General features: G+C 42.6%; 1 protein-coding gene across 3 annotated transcripts; it reads right to left on the bottom strand.

The window, feature by feature from the left end:
• Positions 1–355: 355 nt before the first annotated feature.
• Positions 356–27,639, bottom strand: PRDM4 (PR/SET domain 4). Of its 3 annotated transcripts, none has more exons than XM_037160305.2 (12): positions 27,557–27,639; positions 26,937–27,204; positions 22,534–22,667; positions 18,953–19,138; positions 16,819–17,613; positions 12,706–12,855; positions 11,419–11,558; positions 10,439–10,524; positions 9,498–9,625; positions 8,529–8,843; positions 7,287–7,455; positions 356–2,035 (listed from the first exon to the last, which is right to left on the bottom strand). In XM_037160305.2, the coding sequence occupies exons 2-12, from the start codon at positions 26,945–26,947 to the stop codon at positions 1,723–1,725; spliced, it is 2,427 nt and encodes an 808-aa protein (XP_037016200.2). In that variant the 5' UTR covers positions 26,948–27,204; positions 27,557–27,639; the 3' UTR covers positions 356–1,722. The 3 variants fall into 3 exon arrangements, with proteins under 3 accessions (XP_037016200.2, XP_037016199.2, XP_037016201.2); XM_037160304.2 differs by lacking the exon at positions 27,557–27,639 and adding an exon at positions 27,394–27,550; XM_037160306.2 differs by lacking the exon at positions 27,557–27,639 and adding an exon at positions 27,394–27,550 and having other exon boundaries at positions 358–2,035; positions 11,419–11,537.

Below are 27,639 nucleotides of genomic sequence, written 5' to 3'. Positions count from 1 at the left end.
AGCAGGGCTGGCCTGCCACCAGGATGCTGTTAGTAAAAAAGTAAACTTGGAGCTGCCCCTGTCCCCTCACAGCTGCCCCGACCTGACAGAGGCTTCCTGACCCAGAGACAGCAGCCACCTCTACCTACCACCAGCACCTGGCCTCCTCTTTCAACTGTAGACAGGCCACAGTTCTGCAGGAAGGCAGCAAAGGCGCTCCCTTAAGGAGAGGGCAGGCGACGACCTGGAAACACAGGAAGCAGTTTCTCTAAGCACTGTCATGCACACACCTTGGAATATGACCTCAAAGCTACAGTACTTCAGAAATGCTCTCTCCACTTCCAACACTAAAAGAACTCAAGTTGTTCCCGATTTTCTCCTAAAGATGCATTCTTCTCCTTCTTCCCCAAAATGACGTGACAAGAGGAATCCTGTATTTTTAAAAAGTTTTTATTTTAATCCTTCCTAGAGGAATACAGATTTGAATGAAATACATTCATTCTATAAATACATTAGCAGCAAAACCTTCCCACCAGAGTCCTGCTAGTCCAGCCCAGAGGTTGTGCCTCAGCGCAGGAGAGCGTGTTCTGTCAACCGTCAACTTAAGGACGTCTGATTTTTGCTGAAAGGAGGGTGTGCCTGTGAAACCAGGGGAAAGACCAGATGGATGCAGGAACTAAGCTGGGACCCTGAAATCGCTCCCATGTGGTGACCTCAAGAAGCCTTCCACTTTCCAAATCCTTTGGTATCCACACTTAATTGGTTGGTCCTTCATAGACAACTGGGTAGGACTAATATTGCAAATACACCAATGTATCTGGAGTCATCTGACATCTGAGTTGGCAACATTTTGATGGTGTCTTGATCCTTTCCAGAGGTGAAGGCAGATATAAAGAATCATTCCTTCCATGGGCCGAGGTACCACTTTGCCAGCCGAGTCCACGTGTGCGTGTCGTCAGGAGACAGTCCAGCAGGCGTTATTTGGCTCTCCACCTCCAGGTCCCCTTTGTCTAGGGGCTGGAAGCTTTACTGGAGACCAAGGAACAAGTAGGTGCCTCACCCTGGCTTATGTCAAAGCTAGTTTCTTGGACAGTGGCCCAGGCATCTCCCCTTTTCTTCTCTCCATTGTGGCCCACTGCCTGGCTGTTTTATCATCTGCCCTCCAGGCACCTGCTGAAACTTTGGGAAGCAAGGTTCACCCTAAATTCCCAAGTAGAGATTTAAGGCAGGTGGCGCTTTAAACTTATTAGCTGCAAAGCAGCTTACACTATATTTCAGTCTGTTCTGGGATGAATATAAGTCACAACAGTCCACATGAAATAAAACACTAGAACCACAATCAGCAATTGGGACCAAGTTTAGAGCATTACTAAGTCACAGGACTTAGAAGAAAAGGAAATAATGGAATGATTTAAAATAAATCTGCTTTGTTTGGGCAGAGGGCAGCTTTGACTCAGGCATAAATGTGCACACAGATGACCATGTAAATGAAGAACAGACCTCAAAAGTTGACACTTTTTTCCCCACACATCACTCAAAAACAGGACGCATGCTCTCTTTTCCTGCCTGTTTAACGTGTTTTCATGAGGATGTTCCCATAAGTGCTTTCTCCATTCCCACTCAGTCTGTTTTGACTATTGGCTGGAAGGAAACCAGAAACCATTTTCTATAAAAACCACTGTAGTGCATGGCTGTTATGTGTGTTTTCCTCTTTGCATTTTCTGTCCAGAAACAGTTGGCATCTTATTTATGTGCCGAGAGAGACTCATCTGCTGAGTACACAGCACTGTTCATTCGACAGTCTTCTGTCCCCACCGAGTCTGCTAGTTCTTCCTCCTCTGAGTCATCCTCCTCTTCCTCCTCTTGTGCTGATGAACTGGAGGTGGGCCCTTTGCAGGTTTTCAGGTGGCGGGTGAGATGGTATTTGGTTAAATAAGCCTTTGTACATTTTTCACACACATAATCCCGTTTTCCTTCGTGTGAATTAAGATGTTTCTTTAAATGATTTGTTCTCAAGAACAGCTTATCACACTTGGGACACTTGATCTGGCGTTCTCTAAAAAAACACAAGAAAAAAACTCTGATTTGGGGTTAAAATGATGACTGAGGCACACACTTATCTGTATAATCTCAGGCCTTTGTCGGAGCGCTACCATCTAGAACACAGGTGGCAAACACAGGCCCGATCCAGCCCTGTCTCCACCCGGTGGCAGCACGGAGCTCCTCGTGCCCAGTTAAGGTCTAGTTACATGTATACAGTCCTAAAGTTACCTTCTGCCCTCTGAAGGCAACCCTGATGTGGCCCCCAGTGACAATGAGTCTGACACCCCTGGTCTAGAATCACACCTTTTCACATGAGGGATATCATACAGATAAGTCACAAGACATCTGTACAGTTTAAACAGCACCGACTGATTTTGCCTATTTTGAAATTCTATGTAAACAGGATCATACTGTATCTTTTTTGTCTTTTGCTTCTTGCACTCAACATGGCATTTGTGAAATTCCTTCAAGTCGCTGCGGGTACCAGTAGTTTGTTCCTTTCCACTGCTGTTCACTACTTACAAACACACAACTTACCTTTTGTTAATGGATATTTTGGTGGTTTCCAATTTTTTATTACCACAGGCAAGGCTGCTCTCAACATTTATCAACATTTATATGTTGGTTTGCATACGTATGAGTTTCTCTAGGGCATATATATACTCAGGAGCAGTAGAGGTGGATCAAAACACACGCATATCTTCAGTTCTACCAGATAAAGCTAAACCAATTTATTATTTCATTGTATTAACATACAGGTCCATTTGGAGAGTACCTGTTGCCTACATTCTCACCAACAGGTGGAGGGCTCCAATTTGAAAATGTTTGCCAAATGGCCAGTCCGTAATCGTATCTCACTGTGGTGTCCATGGTAACCCCTACAGCAAAAACTATCCAGCTCAAAATGCCAGCAGCGCCAAGATCTGAGTAATCCTTACTCAGACATGTGAGAGCTGAACAGAACCTTAGAGATCACACAGACTAGGGATTTTTTAACTTTTGTTTTTAGAGCATCTGAACTGTACATCTTCATGAAAGCCCAGTATGTGAAACAGATAAAAGGGGGTTAGAATCCTTGAAGGAGTGGCAAGGTGTGGTGGGAAGTTCTGAGGCCTGGCTGCTGTTAGCACTTCCACCACCTTCTCCCAGCAGGAGACGGCACTGGCGGGTTCTGTGGAGCACTACAGGCTGTGGAAAACTAAGGCCCTGTCCTCGTGGAGCTTAAGTGCTAGTGGAGAAGTTACACCATAAACAAAAAATATATAGCATGGTATCAGATAGCAGTAAGTACTATGAAAAACAATGAAGCCAGGTAAGAGTGATGAAGTCCTGTTTTAGGTAGTTTAGTCAAGGAAGGCCATTCTGAGATGATATTTGAACAGAGACCTGAATGAAGGGAGGGACTGAGACAGTACGATATTATGTATGGAAAGAAGTTGCCAGGCAGTGGTTTATAGTACACAGTCCCGAGACTGAAGAGCATTTAGTAAGCTGAAGTAGCAGCAAGGAGAGGGCCCATGTGGCTAAAGCAGAATGTGAGGAGAGAAGGAATAAAAGATGAATTGGGGGAGGTAGCCAAGTACCTCCACCACATCAGGAAGGGGTGTCTGGGCTACAGTGAAGCCCTTCTAACCTGATACGTGAAACAGATAAAAGGGAATGCCGGGAAGCCCACTGGAGACTTACCAGCAGTGATGGGCGCAATATGATTTCTGCTTTAAATGGAGTGCTCTGGCCACCATGGCCAGAAGACAGGCTTTGTGTGTGTGCATCTGTGCAGGTGTGCTGGGGAGTGGATGAGGCGAGAGAAGTGCAGAAGCAGAAAGGTCAGCTGGGAGACGATCGGGTGGTCTGTTCAAAGCACACCAGTGGTCTGGGCTAGTGAATTAAACGGGAGACTGAACTAAAGAGGACCCCAAGGAGGTGGCTTGAGCCACTGGGGTGAATGGTGGTGCCATGTACTGAGCTAGTGAGCACTGGGAAAGTCAAGTTTGTAGGGATAATATTAAGAATTGAGTTTTGGACATACCAGGTTTGAGCTGCCTAGTGGACATCCAAACCTCAGAAATGCTGAGTCAATGGTTAGATACGTAAGACCAGAAATATAAATTATAAAGATGAAATCTAGGCCCTGGCTGGAAAGCTCAGTTGGTTAGAGTGTCCTCATCTGCCAAGGTTGTGGGTTCAATCCCCAGTCAGGGCACATACAAGAATCAACCACTAAAGACATAAATAAGTGGAACAACAAATTGACGTTCTCTCTTTCTCACCCTCCTCTTCTAAAATGAGTAAAAAAAAAAATGTAAACAACTGGAATCCAAAGCCAGGGGACCGAGGAGATGACCTAGGGAGTGTCACTTCTGCTCTCTAGCTCCTTTCTCTCGGGCAGGCAAGGCTGGTTCCGCCACACACCTGTGCCCCCAGAGGAACACTGCGAGAGGGACTCCGCCCTCCTGAGTCTGGCTTCAGGACTGTCGCTATTTTCTTTTCTAAGCAGATAAATAGGATGAATTCCAATACTACTACATCCATTTTGAAATACCTAAAAGTAAAAATACGAACATCTGAAAACGTCTCCAAGGATCTCTCTGTATAGGAAGTCTAATGCCTCATTCAACTCTATCTTGAGTGAACGGTGTTTCTTTGATGAATGACTTGTACTGGTTTAAACTTCAGACAGTCCCAAACCTCTTTCTATTCCATGGGAGGTGGGCAAAGAGGCTTATTGTATCTCATCATCCTAACAAAGAGAGTCCAGATCCACATTTAATAGAACTGTTTTCACTGGTCAATACCTGATAAAGCCAGTCCCAACCCAAATGGTGAAAAAAACAGTTACGCAAAATACAAAATAATTTACATGGCATTATGCTGTGAAATGGCAACAGAAAAAGTGCAAATTTAGGTATCACTTGAAAGAACAGAAAGTCAATGTGAAAGAAGAAAATAACTACTTTATTATACCCCAAATAGTACGTATCTGGAATTTTGTGTTCAGGGCACCAAATTTAAAAGCAGGTGGTAAGGGAAAAAGCTGTAGAAATTAGGAACAGTTGGCCTGATGAAAACAAGGTTTAAAGGAACCATGACACAGTGATTTTAAGTGTGAAAGGCTGTCACTGCAAAAAAATATTAAATTTATGTCATTTATATAAATTGGTATTATTCCAAAGGGCAGCTGTAGAATAAATGGTCAGAGGTTGATACAAGCTTGACTGAAATAACACTTTTCCTCAAAACTATGTGAATGATGTGATATTCGAGAGGAAACAACACAGCTAGTTGCCAAAGACACTGTGGAGACAGGCCCTTCCTTTGGATGAACTCAACAGCTCTCAGGATGAGAGCTACTGGCTGGACATTAGCGTCACTTGGGAAGCTTTAAAAAAAACAAACCACCCAACCCACGGCCAGGGTCCTCCCCCTGACCAACTACATCAGGTGGGGCCCTGACCCCACGGTTGTTCCTCACACTTCCTAGGTGACAACTGTGAGCAGTGTTGTGGGTCACACGCTGGGCCTCCACCTCCAAATGCACATGCTGCAGCCCTAACCTGCAACGTGGTCTGGCATTTGGATATGGGGCCTATGAGAGATGATCAGATTTACATGAGGCCGTGAAGGTGGGACCCCCGTGATGGGAGTAGTTTCTTTATATGAGGAAGAGATGAGCACGAGCTCACTCTCTCCACTACGTGAGGACAGAGCAAAAGGCAACCACCTGCATGGCAGGAAGGGGCCCTCATCAGAAGCCACCCATGCTGACACCCTGACCTCAGATTTCCAGCCTCGCAAAGTGTAAGAAAACAAATTTGGTGCTTACGCCAGCCAGTCTATGGCATTTTGTTACGGCAGCTTGAGCTGACTAATATAAGAAGCGAGACTAAGTGGTCCCAGAGATGGCTCTTTCAGCTCTAGTACTGTACAGTTCTAACTGTGTTTGATAGCGTGTCGAATTTCTAAAATTTTACACTAATAATTAAAGTACTAATAAGAATGTTTTCAATGGTCATTTGAAAAGTCAGAAACATGGATCTAGACTCTCTGGATGTTTCAGTGTTTCAGGTTGCAATGTGATCAGGAATCAGACAAAGGGGCGGATATGAAAGCCAAGTATTTATCTAAACCCGACAGTAATATCAAGTTTTCATTAAAGACAGATTTCTAAAGAGCACCTCCATAACATGAAAGTTACTATTTTCTCCATCTTCTGACACTTGCTAAAGGCTCAAGACCACAAAATCTCTTCTCCCTACAACTACTGTGGCTAATGCAGGCTAGGCATTTGATTACACTGGGGTTCATGCCATGAATTCCTCCTGAAATGTGGACACCTCCTCTTTCAATCACCCTGCCATGATGCCAGAGCGACCCTTTACAGACAGACATCTCACCACGACATCCTCTTCCTTCAAACCCTTCAACGTTCCAAACAACATGAGCACAATTAACATCATTCAACTGTACATCTGGAAATAACAGTACAATTCCCGCTTTTTATCATAATTAAAATACACGCACACACCCACACCTCAACACACAGCAGTGCCCAGTACACGGGGAAGAAAAATCCTCCGGTGGACCCCCATTATCTGCAGAACAAAGCTTCACTTTCCTAGCTGGGTAAAAGGTTCTTCATGACGCGGCTGCCACCTGTCTCCACAACCCCCACAGGCCCGCCATGCTCAGACTATGAAGTGCCACCTGCACCCCACAGGCCCCTGCACCTGTGTTTGCACCTATGTTTCTAAATGTGCCGTTCCCGCTGTGTAGAATACTACTCCCATCCTTTTCTCTGCTTTGCCTCCCTGAATAATTCTGATTTACCTTGTTCAACACTTAACTGCCAAAAACCCTGCCCAGGACAGCCCAGGCTGGGTTAGGCGGGTCTTCTAGAGTCTTCCAGAATGCAGTGCTTACCAACAACTGCAACACAGCACGGCGAGTGTGCTGCTGTGTTTCTGTCCTGGACTCTGAGCTCTTTAAAGACAAGGGCTGTGACTCTCATCTCTGTTCCACCACTAAGCACCCCCAGGAGGAACTTAAAGTATTTGTTAAGTAAGATTTTGTTTTTTAAATATGAATAAAAGTAAACAGAGAGTAAAAGTGAAAAATAAAAACAAAGCAAACAAGTGGAGCCTTCCAGAATAAAACCAAAACTGTAGTTTTCTGCCCGGTGCTTCGCTATGTGGGACACGGGAGACAGAAGACAGGTCCGCCCCGGTGCTCGCCCCCGGAGGAGCATCTGGCCGGGGGTGACTTACTGTGTATGGATGAGCACGTGCTGCTTGAGGTCCTGCCTCCGCATAAACAACTTGTCACAATAATCACACTTGAGATTCTTCTCACCCGTGTGGATAACCATGTGCGACTCCAGGTGAGCCTTCTGGGTGAAAGACTTGTCACACAAAGTACACCTGTAGTTCTTCTGACCTGCACATGAACCCAAATCATCACACTGTGAGTGAAACAACCATCAGCACTCTCAAGATAAACAGGCGCACACGAGTGTGTGGAAGAGGCAGGAATAAAACAGAACTGACTGGCAGCTGGAACTTCACTTTCTAGGGCCATCTACTTAGAAGCACTCGGAGCCACTCAATGTACATTCTACAACTAGCGCTAGTGAAGTGAATAAATCCGATCCCCTTCTAGGACTGCTAACATCTATGTATTTTAAAAAATGTTTATAGTAGACATGATATAAAACCTGAAAAAAAAATCACATAATCCTAGGGGCAAATCTATAGGTAAACATATTTTTACAACCTAAATTTACAGTTTTCTCTCTTTTTTTAAACATACAACATGACCTCATAAAACAGGGATGAAATATAAAATTCTTCTTAGAATGAGGAAATATGATTATGCTAAGTCAGGGGTTGGCAAACCTAAGACTAGTCAGTATTTTAAGCTTTGTGGGCCATATAGTCTCTATTGTGACTACTCAGTCTTAATGCAAAAGGATGAAGAATATTACTTTCAAAGATTTGGAGAGCAAATAACCCAGCCAAGAAAACTAAAACTTCATCAGTTATTTTGTAGTATGTATGACCAAAAAAGGCCTACGAACACGGAGGTTGGTTTGCACGTAGTTTAGAATATGGAAATTCAAAAGCAAAGCTTTGCCGGGTTTACCGAGCAACATTAATGGGAGCAAACCTGGCTCTGGCTGGGGAGCAGGTGGAGCTCTAATGGTAGGCTCAGGCTACTCCCATAGAATTCCCTCAAGTTCAAACAAATGGGTTAACTTCCTGGTTATGAACTGCACTTTCCCAGTCACCTGGACACCTGGCAAGTGGAGTTTCCTCAGCAGTGACCCCCTCTGAGGAAGCACACCTATCCCCCCAAGGTCTACCACACTCACAGTCCTGCTGACTGCCAGCGGGATGGGTTCTCCAACATCTTACCTCAGCTCCACCTGCAAGACTATCTCACTGCAAAGCCTTAACTGCTGCAGTTTCTCATTGCTGCAAAATCCCACTTTGATGGTCCAATACACTTACCTGTATGTATCTTGAGGTGGGTCCGCAGGTTGCTGGGATCACTAAAAGCCTTGCTACAGAAATCACACTTGTGGGGCTTCATACCCATGTGACCCATAAAGTGGACATGAAGTTTGGAAGGAGAGATAAAAGCCTGGGGGCACATCGAGCACTTCCACTTCCTCTCTTTGCTGTGGCCTGGCCCGTGGCTGCTGCTGTGGCCCTGGCTTGGAAGATGGTTATGGATGTGGCTGGTCAGGTGGGCTTTGAATTCTGTGTAGGAATTGCATTCCTTGCCACAGTTACAGAGGTGCACATCTGGGTGTTCAGGAACACCTTTAAAAACAAAAATCATTCCATATGTCCTGATACTTAAATGTTAAAACTTACTCTTGATATTAATTGTTGCTTACAATTTTCCCCTTCTCCCCAAATTTCCAGCTTGCCCACTATCTACGAAAATAAAATGTCTGTTCAGTGCTCTATTCCCAGCCTCTCAAATCGTGCCAGGCAGAGGAAGCACTTAGTAAATACTGGACTATAAGGCATATTTCCTAGGCAAAAAAAAAGAAATTAAGATTCTGTAGCACATACAAACTCATAAAATCCCTTGTCATCATGCATCATCATGACACAGTGCACAGAAAAAGCCCATGAAAGTTGAATCCATTCAAGGAGCTTTGCTGTCCTCTATGAACTTCAATCACAACAGTACTGGCTCAGAAGACAGCCTGTGGAACTTCAAATTCCCCAAATCAAAGTCCTAACACAAAGGTTCACTTCATAAAATACTGTTTGGTCAGTAACATTCAGCTAAGAACCTCACAGATTTTAACACTTTTAACAGAGGGGTCCATACCCTGCCTTTATATATACAAAGGTTATACAATTCCTTTCCACTGACATTTAAATCATTACCAAAACTTTATTTTTGGCCTTGGTGTTTTTACTACACCAGATTCATAACAAACAAGTCTTACATGAACTCACCAATCTGCTGAGCATAATCCCGGCTGTAATAAAAAAGCAGTTCATTTTCTGGAGGGATATCTTGTGAGGTGCAGAAATAAATTTTTCCATCGTGGGGATAGGCCACCAAATTCTGCTCTTCCCGGTTCCTAGGTTATCACATTGAACATATAAAGCATATTAATTTGGAAACACATACTAAACACATCATATCCTGATAGCAAAATCCTCTATGAAAACTTAGATATAAGTTTGCTCTGTGTCATTTTTCTAATTCCATGTCCTACCTATAAGGTATCTGCATATAAACAGAATTCTTTCTTTAGTACATAAGTTTACTGCCCTTTACAGTTAGAAACACTAGAATCTGCTGCTGAAAACAAGAAAAATAAATAAATTAAGTCTTTACAGAAAACAACATGACAGGAGGGTCGGGGGAGAAGATGGTACAGGGGAGATAAATGGTGGTGGGAGGAGACTTGACTTGAAGTGATGAACAGACAGTACAATATACAGATGATGTATTATAAAACTGTATACCTGAAACCTGTGTAATTTTATTAACAATGTCACCCTAATAAATGTAATAAACACGAAAATAAAAAAATTTTAAAAACCAGTATGACAGAGACACAGAGGTAGATAGCTGAACATTAATCACAACTAATGGTCAACAGAATGAGAAGGCATTCCCCGGAACGTTCAGCAGTAACAGTATCATTCCTTATTGCACTGGTAGTGTGGAAAATTGGGAAAAAGGACAGTTTCTTGTATTTCCATTTATAATCACCATTAGTCAACGACTACCGGAGTAAAGAAGGTGAAAAGCCTTGGGCCTTACAGTGTGCGCACAGAGCAGTGTAAGTCCTATTCTCCATCACTTCCCCATACGTCACAAAGCTTTCTATTGAGAAGATTCTGAATCGTAACAATTTCTTCTATCCACGCCTACTCTTACTTACCTGGCTTTGCGCACAAACATCATCCAATTACATTCATTTTCATCAGTTGTAACAATGCAGAATTCAAGGACACCATTGTGGTATATCTGCCAATGGAAGGCAAATGAACACATCAAACGAGCTGACAAGCAACACAAAACGGTCCTAAATTAAGGCTAGCATTCTCCTGTACTTTGCAGTAGGGACTAGACGTTTGTCATTTCACCAGTCCCCCGACTTCCAGCAATTGGATAAAGACCATCAGAGATCTACGATTAATGTTCAGTGTATAGATAGACAGTATTCTTGATTATACACATTTTTGCTTGACTGGAAAAAAAACAAAAAACCAGTCAACTTGTTTTCATGACCTACATGGCACTGAATGAACTTTGAGGTGAGAGAAGCCTCTCTTTGCAATGAACCTAGCATTCTTCTTTGTTCCCCTTTGGATACCAGGATCAAGGTTCCCAATACCAGTGGCTCCTTACTTTCCAATTATCACTAGACCCACCTTCCCCTCACTTCAGTTTTAAAGCATCATTCCCAATCTACCGAAATTCAATATAAAAGTGTTCACAGGACATGCTATATCAAATCCTTGTGTTTCTAGCCCTCCCTTTAAAAAACTAGAGAAACAATCTTAGCTTCTAATTCTAGAATTGTTTCCCATGCTAAAACATTTAAGGAATGTTTTAGTCAATTATAAAACAAGACTTTCATCATATAAACAAAGCCTATAGCCTTGGCTGGTCACAGGTAATTAAAAAGCAGACTCATTTGATTACCTAACAAAATGGAGACGAACACAGTTTACCCTCTATACTCAACAGTTGGTGTTTTGCCATGTAATATTATCACTTGATACCAAGAACAGAAAGGCTGTGATGTTAAACAAATGACTGACAGTGCACAGCATTTGCTGACTTCTACATCACTTTTAACTACCTCATTAAAATGCAAACGTCCAGAAGTCACACACAAGTTTCATAAACACTGACCTTCCAGATATGGTTAACTGCCTTGTCTGTCCATTCTGCTACTTCCATGGAATGACTCTGCTGGCCAATGAGAGGCCCAAAGCAAGTCCGCACAGGAATGGTTTCACCAGTCCACACACCTGTCAGTAGAAGGACACCACCTACACAATCAGTGATTTAAACATCTCGGAGGATACGGGAGAGAAAGTAGCTTAAGTCATGCAAAGAATCTTATTTTCAGCGAGCCTAAGGAATTCTGATATTCCAGAACCCCTAAGAGGTAGCTAAGTCTTATGGGTATATCCTGTAACTATGGAAAATTTAGTGAACAGATTAAATGGGGCTCAGAAGAAATATGCAGAGTAAGAAGTGGGATCAGAAATTCCTAAACCCAGTTTTATACACAGGAGCCAAACCACATCCCTCCAAATATGTTATTTTGGAGTAACTACATTAAAAGACTAAAGAATATTATTATTATAAAACTACAGAGCAGCCCTGGGTGGTGTGGTTCAGGCTGTCCCATAAACCAAAAGGCCACAGACTGAATTCCTGGTCAGGGCACGTGCCTAGGCTATGGGTTCAGTCCCTGGCCGGGGTGTGTACAAGAGGCAACTGATTCTCATACTGATGTTTCTCTTCCCCCTCTCTCCCTCCCTTCCCCTCTCTCTAAAATCAATAAGCAAGTCCTCTGTGAGGATTTTTAAAAAGTGCGTGTGTGTGTGTGTGTGTACAGCGCAACTGCTACAAAATACATCAAACTTCTAAAACTGTGCTTAAAGCACTGCTGTATATTATCTAAGCTGTTTGATGCTTTCGATTGACATCACGCCCAAGCCATAGCTGAAAGAACAATGAACTCTGACTCATATTTTCAAAGAAATGGCACAGCACGTCAAAAACCATGTTGAAAAGTCAAATATGGGTAAGCATACTTGGGCGGTCCTTATTCCTTATTCCTAGGGAGTATTAGACAATCTACAAACATTTTATCTAAAAATATCTTTTGTTATACATGGTAATCAGTGGTGAATTTCCCACATTTCTGTAAGAGAAAGAAGTTCAAGGAGTGTCTTGTCATGGAAATTGTTCATGGATAATACAGCCAAGAATAAAAGCGGAGCCTTCAAAGACTCGGACCAGGATTCTCTTCTCTATTCAATCCTGACTGTAAGAAAGGGGATCATAAGCCATAAGTTGACTTCTGGTCAACCAAATAACCGCTGAATTACACGTGTCCACTTTTAGGACTCCCCCTCACAAAGAGAGGAGGGACTCGGTGAGGCTGTGCAGCGCCATGGGTCTTACCAACTTCCGCTCCCACGATTGACTGGCGGAGAACCAGCTGCTTTGGGAGAGAAAGCCTTGCTCTGCTCTCTATGGGAGTGTCAGGAACAAAAGTCACCGGTCCGTGATCAGGGCAGTCTGAGGGGTAGGCTCGGTCACAGAGTGTGCACCCTACAGGTGGGAAATTTGAGAAACACAAATGGGGTCGGTCACTTCAAGCAGGCTAAAGTACCACCTGCTTTTCTAGTTAAACACTAATTACTAAACTGTAACCAGGAAGAAGCAAGGTTCTAGGAGAAATACTCTAATCAAAAACACTACTCTCTTACACTAAAACACACATCCACTCTTATGTCTCTCTTTAGCAAGATGAGATTTTTTTCCCTTTTGATTTTATTCAGTGCATAACAGAAAAACATAAAAAAATAGCATGATATTAAAGAATCAAACAGTCATCCCCGGGCACATCTTCCCATATATTAAAACATCTCTAGATTACTTATAATACCTAATACAATGTATTATTTGTAATACCTAATAAATAGGCAGCCGCACCACTGACCTCTTTTGCTTCACTATAAACAGACTGGTCAACCAGATTTTGATGGCAGATTCTTAAGCCAAAAAAATATTTACAACCTGCTCTTTGGGACAGCAGGTGGAATATATCCTTGCAGCAGACAAATTAGCTTCAAGTTCTTACAATCATTCACATGGCCTTCCTTTCTGCACTGTCAGAGAAGTGCGTCCTGTGCAGACTGCTGTCTGTGCTGACAGCTTCACCTTTACAAGCTCGTAAGTGTCCTTCTCCATAAATCTGCTGCTGTATTCTCTTACTTTTCCTTCTCTCTGTAAAGGAGTAGTATTCGTGACCCTATTAGCCAATAACTGAGTTCACACTTTCCAAACTTGTTCACAAATTAAGTGGAACCTGTAAACCTTAGAACCACAGCCATCCAACTGCCTTTTCTTCAAGCAATCCATTAGAAGTTTCTACTAAATAGAATAAGGTATTAGTAAGTTTTCATATCACAGAACAGTAATAACCTATCACTTCAACTACTGATTGATTAAAAATTGGAATATCAGATTAGAGATTCCCTATCCTTGATAAGAATTGATTCTTAACAAGACGGGGACCACCTCCAAAGAGAATTCAGGTTTCATATAGCAAAAAACAAAATGCCTGGAGGTTCCTCCAAACATACAAAGAGCCAATAAATCACGTAAAGACATTCAACATCACTAGTCGTTAGGAAAACGCAAATCAAAACCACAGTGAGACGCCACTTTACTTCCACAGGATGGTTATGATGAAACAGAAAGCAAGCACAGGCAGAGGTGTGGAGAAACTGGAACCGTCCTCACACACCAAGGCTGGAAATACGAACTGGTGAAGCTGAAAAACTCTGGCAATTCCCCAAAAAGTTAAACACAGAGCAATTCTCCTTTTAGATATGTGGATGGGGCAAAAGTAGGTTTAAAGCTGTAAGTACATGAAAGACAGAGTTTATTTTTGTATTATTTATTATTGCATTATTTTCCACACAAACTATAAACCTACTTTTGCCACACCCTGTATATCCAAGAGAATTAAAAACATGTTCACACAGAAACTTGTATAGGTTGGGGCAAAAGGTTTACAGTTTTGAATACACAAAAGACTTCATTCTTGCATTTTATTTATGAATTATTGTATTATTCTCCATACGAGCAACTATAAACCTACTGTGACCCCACCCTGTACACGAAAGTTCATAGCAGCATTATTCCCAATAGCCAAAAAGGAGAAAGCACCCGAATGTCCGTGGGTGATAAATGGATAAATACAATGTGGCATGTGCACACAATGGGCTCTTACTCATTCGCAGGAAGGAATGAAGTACTAACACCTGCCACACAACAGATGAGCCATGACAACATTATGCTAAGGAAAAGCCAGATGCAGAAAGCCACATACCGCGTGATTCCATGTATATGAAACATCAGTAAGCAAATCCAGGAGGACGGAAAGTAGATCAGTGGTTACCTGAGCACAGGAGGGGAAGGAGGGACTGGGCAGTGAGTGGTTGCTAATGGGGTTTCTTCATGGGATGATAAGTATGTTTTGGGATTAGATAGTGGTAACAGTTATATAACCTCGTCAATATACTAAAAATCACTAAACTGTACACTTGAAAAATGTGTATGGTAAATTATATCTCATTTTATAAAAACACATTTAGAAGCGAGAGGTTTTGCTTGCCACTTTAAAGAGGATCAATAGGGCGCTGGCCTCTGAACCACAGGGTCACTGGTTCAATTCCCAGTCAGGGCACATGCCTGGATTGCAGGCTGAGTCCCCACCAAGGCATGCAAGACACAACCACACACTGATGCTTCTCTTCCTCCTTTCCCCTCTAAAAATAAATATTTTTAAATTAAAAGTAAATTCATAAAAGGATCAGTAGGCTAATTTAGGCCATCCCTTATCAATTAACGACCCTACATTACATTCCCAGATTAAAATACTTAAAATTATAAATTTGAGATTGGAAAGGTTAATACGAAGGTCTCCCTACTGCTTGGCTTCTGCAGCACCAGAAGCCGCATCCTACTTTCCCGGCTCTCCCATTCAGTCGCCTTCAGAAGCTCTTCCTCTGCTGCTGTATCTTGACATCCCCAGTCCTCCTATCACTCCACACTTACTGGATGATCTCACCCCATTTCCATGGCCATGACTAACACCTTCATGCTGAAGATCCCTAAATATTTCCAGACAGACAGATCTCTGAGCTCAAGATTCAACTTCTCATTAGACATCTCTACTGGGTATCTTACGGACACCGTAAAGCCAGCGTGTCTAACACTGGACTCACCATCACTGCTCCAAAAAAAAATCTATTCCTCCTTCATCAATCATTATCCTAAGGCATAGTACCACTATCCACCCAGTTTTCTGAGACAAAAACTAGGGTTTTCTCCTTAACACTTCCCTCCTCCAGCTTCATCCAGTCAAGGTCTGGTAAGTTCTTACAACTATCCTACACTTTTCCTCATCCTTATTACCTCTACTCTAGGTTGGAAAATTATGTTTCACTTAAATTATGGCACCATCTTCCTTACCGACTTGCCTCCAATAAACTAGTTATCCTCACATCACCCCATCCCTCACTCCTTACAATCCTTCGTATTCTGGCTCCTTCTTTCATCACATACCCCTCATCTCGGCCCCTGCCCCCATTTTATGCTTCAGCAATTCCGAACCACTCATGATTCTTTTAGTTCTAGGCACCTAAGGGAGGCCAACTCCTGATTCTCAGCTGCCAACATCTTTCTTGTCCTTCAGGTCTGTGCTAACATGCATGTTACCTCCCCCAGTAAGTTTCCCTGCTCCTTCCATGACCCCGTCCTCAGGCTCCTTTAGCACGCTGCACTTGATCCCAACCTGCACTTATCTGTACTGCAATGGCCTGTTTCCTGGCCTATGCTTCCCATCAGACCACAAGCTCCTTAAAGACTTGTGCTGTCTCCTGTAGACCATTTCCTCTCCAGCATCTAGCACAGAGGCTGGTATATAATATACCATCAACATGTTTCCTGTATAATGAAGCATGTACTGAAACCAACAAACTGGCTATTTTATACTTTTATACAAAAATAACTTTCACATGCCCAACTTTATGTACATTCTAAGCAAAAACAAAATTGCATTTGTAACCACCTACATTTCTCCATGGGGATAAAAAAGTACTTATGATGTAATACATTTTGCCTTACGTTGAAAGAGCATGAGGCAGGTCACACAGGCTACCTTAGAATAAATTCAAGTTTATTCCTATAATTAATTCTCTACTACTGAAACCTTCTGAAATACCTTACATATTACTGAGCTAAGCTCATCTGTAAATTACAGAAATGACTATGTCTCCTTACTTTGGGAGGAAATTGAAAAACCAATGAAATGTCTATATATCATTTGGCTTACTTCAGGAAAACGTACATTAATATAAAGAACACTACAAAGGCAAAGAAAATTTGCAAAGCCTAGCTACTTTCTATACTCCTTTAACACCTGACTATGTGACTATGCCTATTAGGGATGATGGCCCTTTCCACCAATATTTCCAAAAGAAAAAGGCTATGCACACTCACAAATTGTAAACAAGGTTGCCATATTTTCCTTGTTTGAATTGGAGTCTTCCATTTGCAGTGAAGGTGGTACAAAAGAAAGACTGTCTGAAGACACATCTACATGACCTGTCCCCATAGCAACCTCCTGGGTGATGGAGGAGACAGCCACAGGTTCTAGGCTTAGGCCAACTTCATGGAGGGAAACAGATTCTAGGGAGGCGAGGTTGTGTGAGGTAGAGAGTGCCACGCTTACAGAGTTGGTGCTCATGGCCACGGTGTGGATGGAGTCACTGAGGGCACTGTCAGACATCCCGTTGACCCGACTTGCAATGTGGTCTGTTTCCATGACCACAGGGAGCTCCAGGCCATTCCCATGAATGGGTATCACACCACCATGTCCTACAGTGTCTGCTGCAAGGTTGTTGCTCACAGAATCCACAGACAGAGGTTCATGACTTCTGGAGCCACTAGGGATTTGAGCATGCTCGCCTGCAACACCGTCCATTGTAAGCTCTTCTGCCATTCCATCTGTAGAGATGGGGCTGGTAACCCTAGACACGTTCTCCATAGTGATTGCTGTGTCCAAGGCCACTTCGTGGCCATCACTGGGATGAAGACTTTGGGCACCATGTGTGTTCACCGAGCGAGAGTCTATTGAAACAATGCCTTGTTCTAATCCAACATTTCCATTGGACTGATAGGGATCCAGTGCTGAAGGGTTATTGGCGATAGATAATGCTATATTACCATCGACATTTATAGAGTTGGGATGGATGTACTGAGGAGGCGGTCTGTCGGCTAAATAAGATAAAATGCCTGAGAAAAGGAAAAGATGAGATAACAGAGGAAGTTTAGTACATTGTTAAACAAAGAATTCCATATGCTAGAAGCTACAAAATAACTAAATTAGTCTCCCAGCTACTTCTTTGATTTACTATGTGTGTGTGTGTGTACACCTCAAAAAGAGCAACATGCATATACCATAGTTCAGTTCTTCCTGTGAAACTAAGAAATCATAAAAAATTAACTATGTTCCTTTGAAGTCACTGGAAATTAATCATTTAAATACTGCCTTTACTATATACGTGGTTGGAATTCCTGAGTCCTAAGATGCTGTAATTTGCTCTATAAGAGTTCAAAGGTAAAAAATTATTTAAAAGCAGATCTTCTATGTGAAAAATAAAATTTAATTAAATATAATGACTTACCGAACTATCATAACACACTGGGCTCTATTCAAAACACGTCACAACTGTGCCTGCTTTATTAAAACAAAAAAATACCCAAACACTGCGCTTCTGAGGGTGCAGTGAGGCGCTGCCTGCCGCGTGGCGAGCGGGAGTGCGCTCCACTAAAACCTCTCTGGAAAGGACACGTATCAAGCACCTCAAAAACATTCATGCCCTCTCACATAAGAAATTCCACTTATGGTATTATTCCCTAAATGCATTTTGTAAAGATTATACACAAGGATAATGGTAATAAAAAATGGAAAAACCAAACTGCCCCAAAATAAAGGCTGATATAATAAACTATGAAATATCCATTCAGTAGAATGTAATGCACCACTAAAAAGGATATTATGAAAACTGTGTAGCAACTGGGGAAAATAACTGTAAAAACAGAGAAAAGTATTAAGTGAAAAAAGTAGATACACAATTATATAAGAAATAGTATTAATAACAAAAAAACAGTAAAATCTATGTACCAAAACAAAAGATAGGAAGGAAATATACCAAAAATATGGATTATGAGTGGTTCCCTATCTGCTAGATTATCTGAAAGAGTAAACAATACTTTTTTAACAGAATAAAAATTCAATAAACGTTATAATAAACAAGACACTGTAGCAGGACATATGGCTGGCAGGCATTACAACTGCAGAATTATAAAGCTGACCCAAGGAGATGCTGGAGGAGAGGGGAGAGAACTGCTTATGTGCCATTAGGAAATGAAGCTTAGTCAGACTGCTATACTAATAATGTGTTCCCTGTACATTCCAAGAGGAAAAGTAGATACATATAGACAGATGGCTTTTTCCCACCTAGATATTTGTCTCATCATGATAAACGAAAGTGTTATTCAAGTCTGCATGCACTGAGGTTGCGTCAGCCCTATTTTTTCCTCTAACTTCCCAAAGAACTATAATGCTTACCAGGTAGAATGGTTCTGAAGTAACTGCTCTCCAGGTGGGGGTACGGTGGTGGAGGTAGGGTGTAGTTTCTTTCAGGCAGCCCGCACATCACCCCTCGATCGCCAATACCCATTGGAAGCATCAGAGACAAAGCAGAAGGCAGAGAGCTCAGGGAGGGACCCAGGTTTGGAATCGCCACTGGCAGGCCTACAAGAAAATGTTCTCAATTAAAAGGAAATAAGGCCTCTAACCATTAGGCTATACGTCTGAAAGTAAAAATAATACTGAATATAAACTATAACTGAAAAATAAAATTTTAAAAAGTACTTACAAAGTCTCTCTACAGTCACTGGCTAACCTCTTAGGCTGGTACACGTGGGCAGAAATTTCACCTAGTAACCCTTCACATCCCACACAGGCACATCCACAAATAGGTAGTAAAGTTAGTTCTCAAAGTTATAACGTTTTAAAATGCCGTACTAATCCTCCATTGTCCTACATTGCTCTTTTTCTTTTTAAAGTATTGTTGATTATGGTATTATAGTTTTCCCAATCTTTCCCTCTGCCCTGCACCCCTCAACCCTCCAGCATTCCCCACCTTAGTTCATGTCCATGAGTTGTACATATAAGTTCTTTGACTTGTTTCCTATACCATTCTTTTCCTCTACCCATCTATTTTTATGCCTACCAATTACGCTTCTTCTTCTGTGTACCTTTCCCCATTCTCTCCCTTCCGCCTCTCCACTGAAAACCTTTCATATAACATCCATTTCTCTGATTCTGTTCCTTCTGTAGTTGTTTGCTCAGTTTTTTTCATTTTTTTATGTTATTGTTGATAGTTGTGAGTTTGTTGTCATTTTACTGTTCGTGGTTTTTAATCTTCTCAATTTCTTAGATAAGTCCCTTTAACATTTCATATAATAAGGGCTTGGTGATGATGAACTCCTTTAACTTGACCTTATCTGGGAAGCACTTTATCTGCCTTCACATTCTAAATGATAGCTTTGCTGGATAGAGTAATCTTGGATAGGTCCTTGCCTTTCACGGCTTCAAATACTTCTTTCCAGACCCTTCTTGCCTATAAGGTTTCTTTTGAGAAATCAGCTGATAGTTATGGGAACTCTTTTGTAGGTAACTCTCTCCTTTTCTCTTGCAGCTTTTAAGATTCTCTCATCTTTAATCTTGGGTAACTTCATGATGATGTGCCTTGGGTGTGTTCCTCTTTGGGTCCAATTTCTTTGGGACTCTCTGAGCTTCCTGGACTTCCTGGAAGTCTATTTCCTTTGCCAGATTGGGGAAGTTTTCCTTCATTATTTGTTCAAATAGGTTTTTAACTTCTTGCTCTTGTTCTTCTCCTTCTGGCATCCCTATAATTCTGATGTTAGAGTGTTTAAAGTTGTCCTAGAGGTTCCTAATCCTCTCTTCTTTTGAACTCTTGTTTCTTCGTTCTGTTCCAGTTGGATGTTTACTTCTTCCTTTTGTTCCAAATGGTTGATTTGAGTCCCGGTTTCTTTCACTTCACTCTTGGTTCCCTGTATATTTTGCTTTATTTCACTTTGGGTATCCTTCATTTATTCTTTCGCTTTGCGACCAAGCTCAATCAGTTCTGTGAGCATTCTGAATACCAGTGTTTTGAACTCTGCATCAGACAGGTTGGCAACCTCAGCCCTTAGCTCTTTTTCTGGAGCTTTGATCTGTTCTTTCATTTGGGCCATATTTCTTTGTCTTGGTGCACCTGTTATGTTGTCAGGGGCTGCGGCCTCAGGTATTTACCCAGGTGGGGCAACCCTCTCTGCTGCATTGTGGTGCTGTCTGTGGGGGAAGGGTCAGAGAGGGAAAAATGTGGCTCTAGCCCCACTTCCCTATGGACTCTGTTGTGTGAGACTGGGAGTTTCTCCCACATGGCAACCCCTGCAGTAGTTTACAGCTATCTTTCAGTCTCTAGTTTCCTGTTCAGCCAGCCCTGCCTTGCCCACGCAGTCCGCCGCCTTGCCTCAAGTCCTCTCAGCCAGCCCACCTCACCCCCTGGGCTCGCAGCCTTGCCGTGAGTCCTTTCTGCTTGGCTGCCCACCTACCGATCTTGGTGAACATTTCTTTAACTCCTTAGTTGTCGGAGTTCCATGCAGTTTGGTTTTCTGGCACTTCTGGTTGTTTACTGCTTTTAGATTGGTTGTTATCCTTCTTCTGGTTGTGCAAGGAAGCGAAGTGTTTCTACCTACACCTCCATCTTGGCCGGAACTCTCCTACATTGCTCTTAAGTACCAAACATTTAATTACAACTAAAAACCTAGCTTAAGTACAATTTGAGTAAACAAATTATACAGAGATACAAAAATGGGAAGAAACATACCAAAGTTCATAGAAGTGGTCTCTGAGTAGTGATATTACAGGGCTTCAGAAAAAAGATTTTTTTTTTTAGTTTACTATAATTTCCATTTCGTACAGTGAGAATGTTTCACTTTTAAAAATTCACAGGTATGCTTCACTTGGAAAATAACCTAGAGATAGATGCAAAACTGTGTACACATACTCTCATAGAGTTTTCTGCATGTATGATGTACTTCATGGTTAAACATTATAACCCTGAGATTATATCCACCTGGAAGTATATCTATCTGCAAAGTGCTGGAGGGACTCTAACTGTGCCTAAGTGTCATAATTTACACTCACCAACTCAGACAATGCTGAATTGCATTATATTTGCCAGTGGCAATATTTGCTAATAGGCTTTTCCTCCTTAACAACAGTGTCCACTAAAGGGAAGAATGCCTAAGAGATAATCAAATGAGGTAAAAACTAATTTTTGAAAAGTTTTTATGGACACTTAAAGGAATATAAAGAGGCCATAGTTATGATGAAACTTATTTAACTGCTCCATTTTAGTAATTAAGCAAGTAATTCTCTATAGGGAACTATTTAAACAACTTACAGATTTAAATACTCTTAAACATTAACTCCTATTTTGATAAAGACGGTCCAATACATTCCAGTGCCGTAGATCCTTAAGAATCACTAGCTTACTTGTTTCATAGAAAAAGAAAATTAATCTAGGCAAATAAAAAAGGTTTTAAAAGCACAGTGACAGGGGAAGTGAGCTTCTCCTACACTCTCATTCTCTCCAGTCACTGAGTTCTGTGGGCGTCCCACACAAGAGCTCCGTCCCTGGTGGCTTCCCTTCACCCATAATTCTAGGTGTATCTGCAGTTGTCAATTTCGGATGCAGTAGAAAAAAAGTTCAATGGCTCATGCTAAGAACATTTATTAGAGTAACTTTGATTATCCTCTACTAACCCAGGGAAAGAGAGCCTGAGAGTGTGAACTGACAATAGGCAATCGGACATAAAATGCCAAGTCAATTGCAGCTCCACACAAAAGGCCACCAGCTGAGGAAGACTATCACAAAAAATGGCTACTCCTGTCCACCAGAATCCAATTCTCTCCAAAAACGTGTTCTCCCACTGCGCAACCACATGTGAACAGCCATTCAGACCTGCTTGGCTTCTCCCTTCTACTTTTAAAGAGGCTCTGACCCCGACTGGGCTCTCTTTAGAACTGATAATGCAGTAAGTGTTGAAATTCAGTCACTGTCCCTTACCACTCACCTGGGGCAGGGATGGCATTGTGAGTGGGGGAGGCAGCCAACCCCAGGTGACTCCCTGAGACTGGCAAGGCATTGCTCACAGAGGATGAAGTCAGCTGCTCCATCCCCACTGGACTCAGGTTCATTTCATTCATCCTAAGAAAGAGCACACATAACTAGTCATGGAAACAATTACCTCAGTGACTGTTTCTTCAAGGTACTAAAGAACCTGAACCTATAGGGTGGGGAAGTGGGTATTTCATTTTTATGCTCACAACACGGACACAGCTAGTGTCCCATTTTTTCTATTGACAAGGGACCTGGGATTCGAGAGACAGTAACTAAGTCAGTCAATGTCGTACAGCACAAACAGGATCGTGCCCTGTTTCAATCAGATGTGCCTTGTTCTAATCTAAATCCTATGCACACTACCTAAAGCAAAGTTTATACTCCCAAGAGCACACTGGCAATGAAACTGGTTTGCTGTGTTATTTTTTAATCATCCAAGTTTTTTCTTGCACAAGATTTGTTTTCTTTAACTGGCTTATTATTTTAAACCAGGACTTCAATAAGCAGGTTGTTTTAATCTACCCAAAGAATATTTGCTAGTTCTTTTTACCAGGAGTTAAAATGATACTGGATCTGAATTAGATTATCAATGGTGTGAAAAAGCACCATATTTTCTCACGGATCAGCATTTTATTAAAATTCTGTGTCAATATTTTAATTAATTAATAACATCCTCCACATATCAAGGTTTGTTATGTAAGATTTGCTAGATATTTTTTAAAAATTACTTCACCCTGGCTGGTGTAGCTCAGTAGATTGAGCGCGGGCCTGCGAACCACACGATCGTGGTTCGATTCCCAGTCAGGGCACATGCCTGGGTTGCAGACCAGTTCCCTGCAGGCCAGTTCCCAGCAGGGGACGCACAAAAGGCAACCATACATTGATGTTTCTCTCCCTCTCTCCTTCCCCCCCTTCCCCTCTAAAGATAAATAAATAATAAAATATTTAAAAAAAAAAAAGAAGTAAGGCTGAAGCTTTAAAAAAAAAAAATTACTTCATATCTCACTTCTTCAAAATAAGGTAGATAAGGAAACTGAGTCTCAAAGAGCACAAGTTTTAATCCCCAAATCACACAACAATTAAGTGCAAGAGCACAGATTATGCTGCAAAATACTGATAAAAAGTTTTTCAACACATCAACTTTATTTTATCAACAAACCATTTCTGGCAGGCAGAAGAATCTGAAATTCACATTTTCTATACAATCCACGTTGCATTTCCGTTAACAATACAATTAGAATAAGAGTAATACTGATTTGAATAAGATATGTATTGGAGGTTTTTATCAATAAGTATCAGAATTTATAGGCTGCCATTTTAAAAGTACTGTATTTCAAGCAGCTAGCCACCACGCGACCCAAACTAATGGCCTTCAATCCTTATCATATCACAGTAATGCATATTCTTCTGTCTGCGCCCACACACACACACACGGCAGGGATGAAGACTGGGAGGAGAAATCAGATGGGTCTACATTGGGGTGTGAAGCTCATTTTCACCAGGGGCCACGTCCGCCTCACGGTTGCCTTCAAAAGGCCCAATGTAATTCCAACTCCTTAACTGTTAAGGAGTAGTTACATTTATAAAGCCCTAAAATTATTTTGGCCCTTTGAAGGCAACCATGAGGCTGATGTGGCCCCCAGTGAACAGGAGTTTGACACCCCTGCTCTACATATTCCTTAGCCATGAACACAAATCTAAATAGTTTTTAATTCTAAACAATGGCAGTATCAGCTATCAATCAACCTGAAAATAATCACAGCTAACAGTTATTACTCTCATTCCACAGGTGTTAGGCACAGGACAAAGCAATTTACATGTAATTATCTCACCTAATCTTTAGAGCTACTGTGAGGTAGGTATTATTCTTAATCCCATTTTAGAAATAAGGAAACTGAGACCCAGACACTAAGAAACTTATGATTGCATAACAAGTGGCAGAGTGGGGACTTAAATCCAGGTCTGCCTAATTTAATAAAACCAAGCTCTTAACAGAAATTGAAAAAGATAGTTACAATAAAAGAACCATTTTGCCTGTTACACTAGGACCTGTGTCTGCATAGCGGGGCATGCTTGAAGTCCTGCACAGACCTGTTCCTGCACTATTCTGTGTCCACGGGCTGCCACCTTACATCCCTGGCCAGGTAACTCATAAAACTAAGCTCCCAGACATTACTAAAGTTCACAAGGCCAACAGAGCACGGAGCACAGCACCTTGTACGGGGCAGGCACCCCAAAATGACGGAGACTGGGTGCAGTGTAAGCTCACCCCACTGCAAAGGCAACTCGAAGCACATGACAGATCAGGTACACCTGATGAAGGACAACACCTTTATAACAGTAACTATGCCACTAAAAGTGCAAAAATTCCTTACAGACTAAAAAAAACTACGGCTACCTTAATTTCAAAAGTTTCTGGGCTTGGGTTGGTTTAAAACAGACTTTACCTATAACATTTTTAAACAACTTTTTAAAGATTTATTTATCTTTAGAGGGGAAGGGAAGAGAGGGAGAGAAATATCAATCTATGGTTGCCTCTCGTGCATCCCCTGCTGGGAACTAGCCTGCAACCCAGGAATGTGCCCTGACTGGGAATAGAACCACGGTTGTTTGGTTCGCAAGCCCACACTCGATCCATTGAGCTACACCAGCCAGGGCCACCTATAACTTTTTATAGCCACAAAGTTTTTCGTTATAACTCTACAGTCAATGGAGAAGTAATGTCCTACAAAAAAATTGGTTACAATAATTTTTAAAAGTACAATTAAAAGTCTGTAGCTTCGAATCCCATTCTGAAAATTCCTGAACATTAATCTGAGGACTAATCTTGAGATAAAAATCAAAATGGTGTTTCTAGGTTAACTTCTAGGCCTTCTCAAACCAGTTCCAACCAGACTTTAATGTGAGAGGCTCAGCAGATTTCTGCTGCTGTGAGTCACTAAAATGCGATGACTTCAGCAGCCATAAACCACAAGTAACCAGTATCCTATACAGAGAAAGCAGATGTCAACGTAAGAAACGTCCAAACCTGTAAGAATTTTTTATGAGTTTATTTGAGCCAAACTGACAATTACTGGAAAGCAAAATCTGAACGAAGAAAACTCTCTGAAAAATGGCAGTTTTGCACCTTATGTTATACATTACAATCAAAAGAGGCATAAGTGGGTCCATGAAATCCACTGGCGATTGACTAGGGAGGGGGGACAAAGCAAAGCAGGGAAACCTTGGGGAATGAACAAAATAGTACAATGATAGACACGCACTACCTTTGCACAGGTGGGTATGGGATGGTTAATAGTCAACAATGAACAAACATGACAGCAATAACAATGAGAGAATTCGTGGTCTTCCTCTGGGGCGGTGGCTTGTGCTTTAAGGGGTCCCAATAAAAGTATGTTATCATAGACACAAAAACAACAGTAAGGCTCAATGAAGGTAGAGGTCGACTTTTGTCAGGGAAGATTTCCAGTCTAGGACACGACTGCCCGCCATGACCTGCTTTCAGTTAGAAAGTGCTTAACTCCAGACCACCTTGCGGGGATATTTTAGGTGTCTGAGTTTGCAAGGCCCTCACACAGGCCTCGCCTGAGCTTGTCAGGCACAGAATGTGGCCCCATTTTGTCTACACAGATGACAGCTGCTCCATCCTCAATTTACAATATGACCCTCATAAGACTTATTCTAAAGTGCAATTCTATTTTAACTACCTTCCTCACGTGAGATTCTAGGGCGCAATCTTGGAAAAAGGTACCAAGCACTCCCTTCTTCCCTACTTGTTCCTTATAAAATCATTTCCTTCACACCTCTACTGCCATGTGTTTCTAACTGAGGTATGTATGAACCATATGCCATTTGCTTATCTTATAACTTTACTTAGAATGACATATAAGCAGCCAAGTGTAACTATTTCCGTACTGTACTGACATGGTACCAAAAAGTACCTAACTTGAAGCATTAGCAGTAAGAACTTAATTTCTCCACTTGACCATCCCAGCCAGAGGGTAACCAGCAAAATTCAAGGTGATGCATGCAGATGAGCTAAAAATACACTTCGGAACCCAAAGATATCATTAAACGCTCAAGTAAGTCAAAGGCATAGGATAAAGCTGTCAACGAGCTAACAATCCACATATAGCTATTTGGAACAGCTATTCACAAGTGGAGTAAATTAGGTCGAATGAGAGTATATTGAACCTAATTCCCGTTTGCGGAATCCTTGTTCGCTTTAGTACACAAATTCATTTGCAAATCGCACCTGTAACCTTCCCAATGGCACCCAAAACAAAGGCACTCTGGCCTCTCGTGGCAGATGTTTTCCAAAGACGTCATCAGCGCTGAGCCCGGCTCAGGACTTACCTGTGATGCATCTGCTTGGGGCCAAGTGTCAGAGAAAAGAGCACAGCGGGGGCCAGGGACCCGGCATCAGGGTTTACGTTCCAGGGTCACGTGCTACCGCATCTTGCTTACAACCGCTGCACAAACGCGGCCACTCGTCCCCGGGGCCTCCCCGGGCCGCCCAACTTCTCCTGAGAGCCGGCGGCCGCGCACTCCGTCGCGAGGGGGGACATGCCGGGGGACACCCGGGGCGTTTCCTCCAGGAGCTTCGGGAAAGGTGCTGTCCAACCTGTGGAGGGGTGGGGGGCGGGACAAGGGAGGTCAACAAACACAGGGAGAATGCAGTCTTGGCCCCTCGCCACAGGAGAGCCCAGGCCTGGGGACAACGCCTCCCGAGGGCGGCCCACTCGCCTGGCCGCGGGCAAGGGGCCCGAAGGCCTTCCTCGCCCCTCCCCGGGCGGGTCCGCCCGCAGCCCACCTGCTGGCCGTGGGAGGGGCGCGCGCGCCTGCCCCGCCGCTTTGTTCCTCATCCAGGCAGTGCTCTCCTCCGGACCCTCCCCGCCCGCTCGAACCAGCGCCGCGGGGGCCGCTCGCCTAACGTTTCCCGCCCGGCCCAGCCCGCAGTCTCTTCGGGGCCGCACCCTCCGAGGCGCGTTTCCGGCTCCTCAACCACTCTCCGCGTCCGCCGCTCCGCCCCTCGTGCGTGCGTCCCACCCCGCCGAGG

This window comes from Artibeus jamaicensis, unplaced genomic scaffold, assembly GCF_021234435.1.
Source record: "Artibeus jamaicensis isolate MK-2021 breed Jamaican fruit bat unplaced genomic scaffold, CSHL_Jam_final contig_233, whole genome shotgun sequence".
NCBI classification, from domain to species: Eukaryota; Metazoa; Chordata; class Mammalia; order Chiroptera; family Phyllostomidae; genus Artibeus; species Artibeus jamaicensis.
This window is presented reverse-complemented; position numbering and strand designations above follow the sequence as displayed.

Bases quoted from the DNA above. Each gene is read 5' to 3' on its own strand.
- PRDM4 (XM_037160305.2), bottom strand. The intron at 17,614-18,952 runs GTAAGCATTATA...TCCTTTTCTCAG, and splicing joins CTTCAGAACCATTCTACCTG to GCATTTTATCTTATTTAGCC. The intron at 9,626-10,438 runs GTAAGTAAGAGT...GTGATAACCTAG, and splicing joins ATGTTTGTGCGCAAAGCCAG to GAACCGGGAAGAGCAGAATT.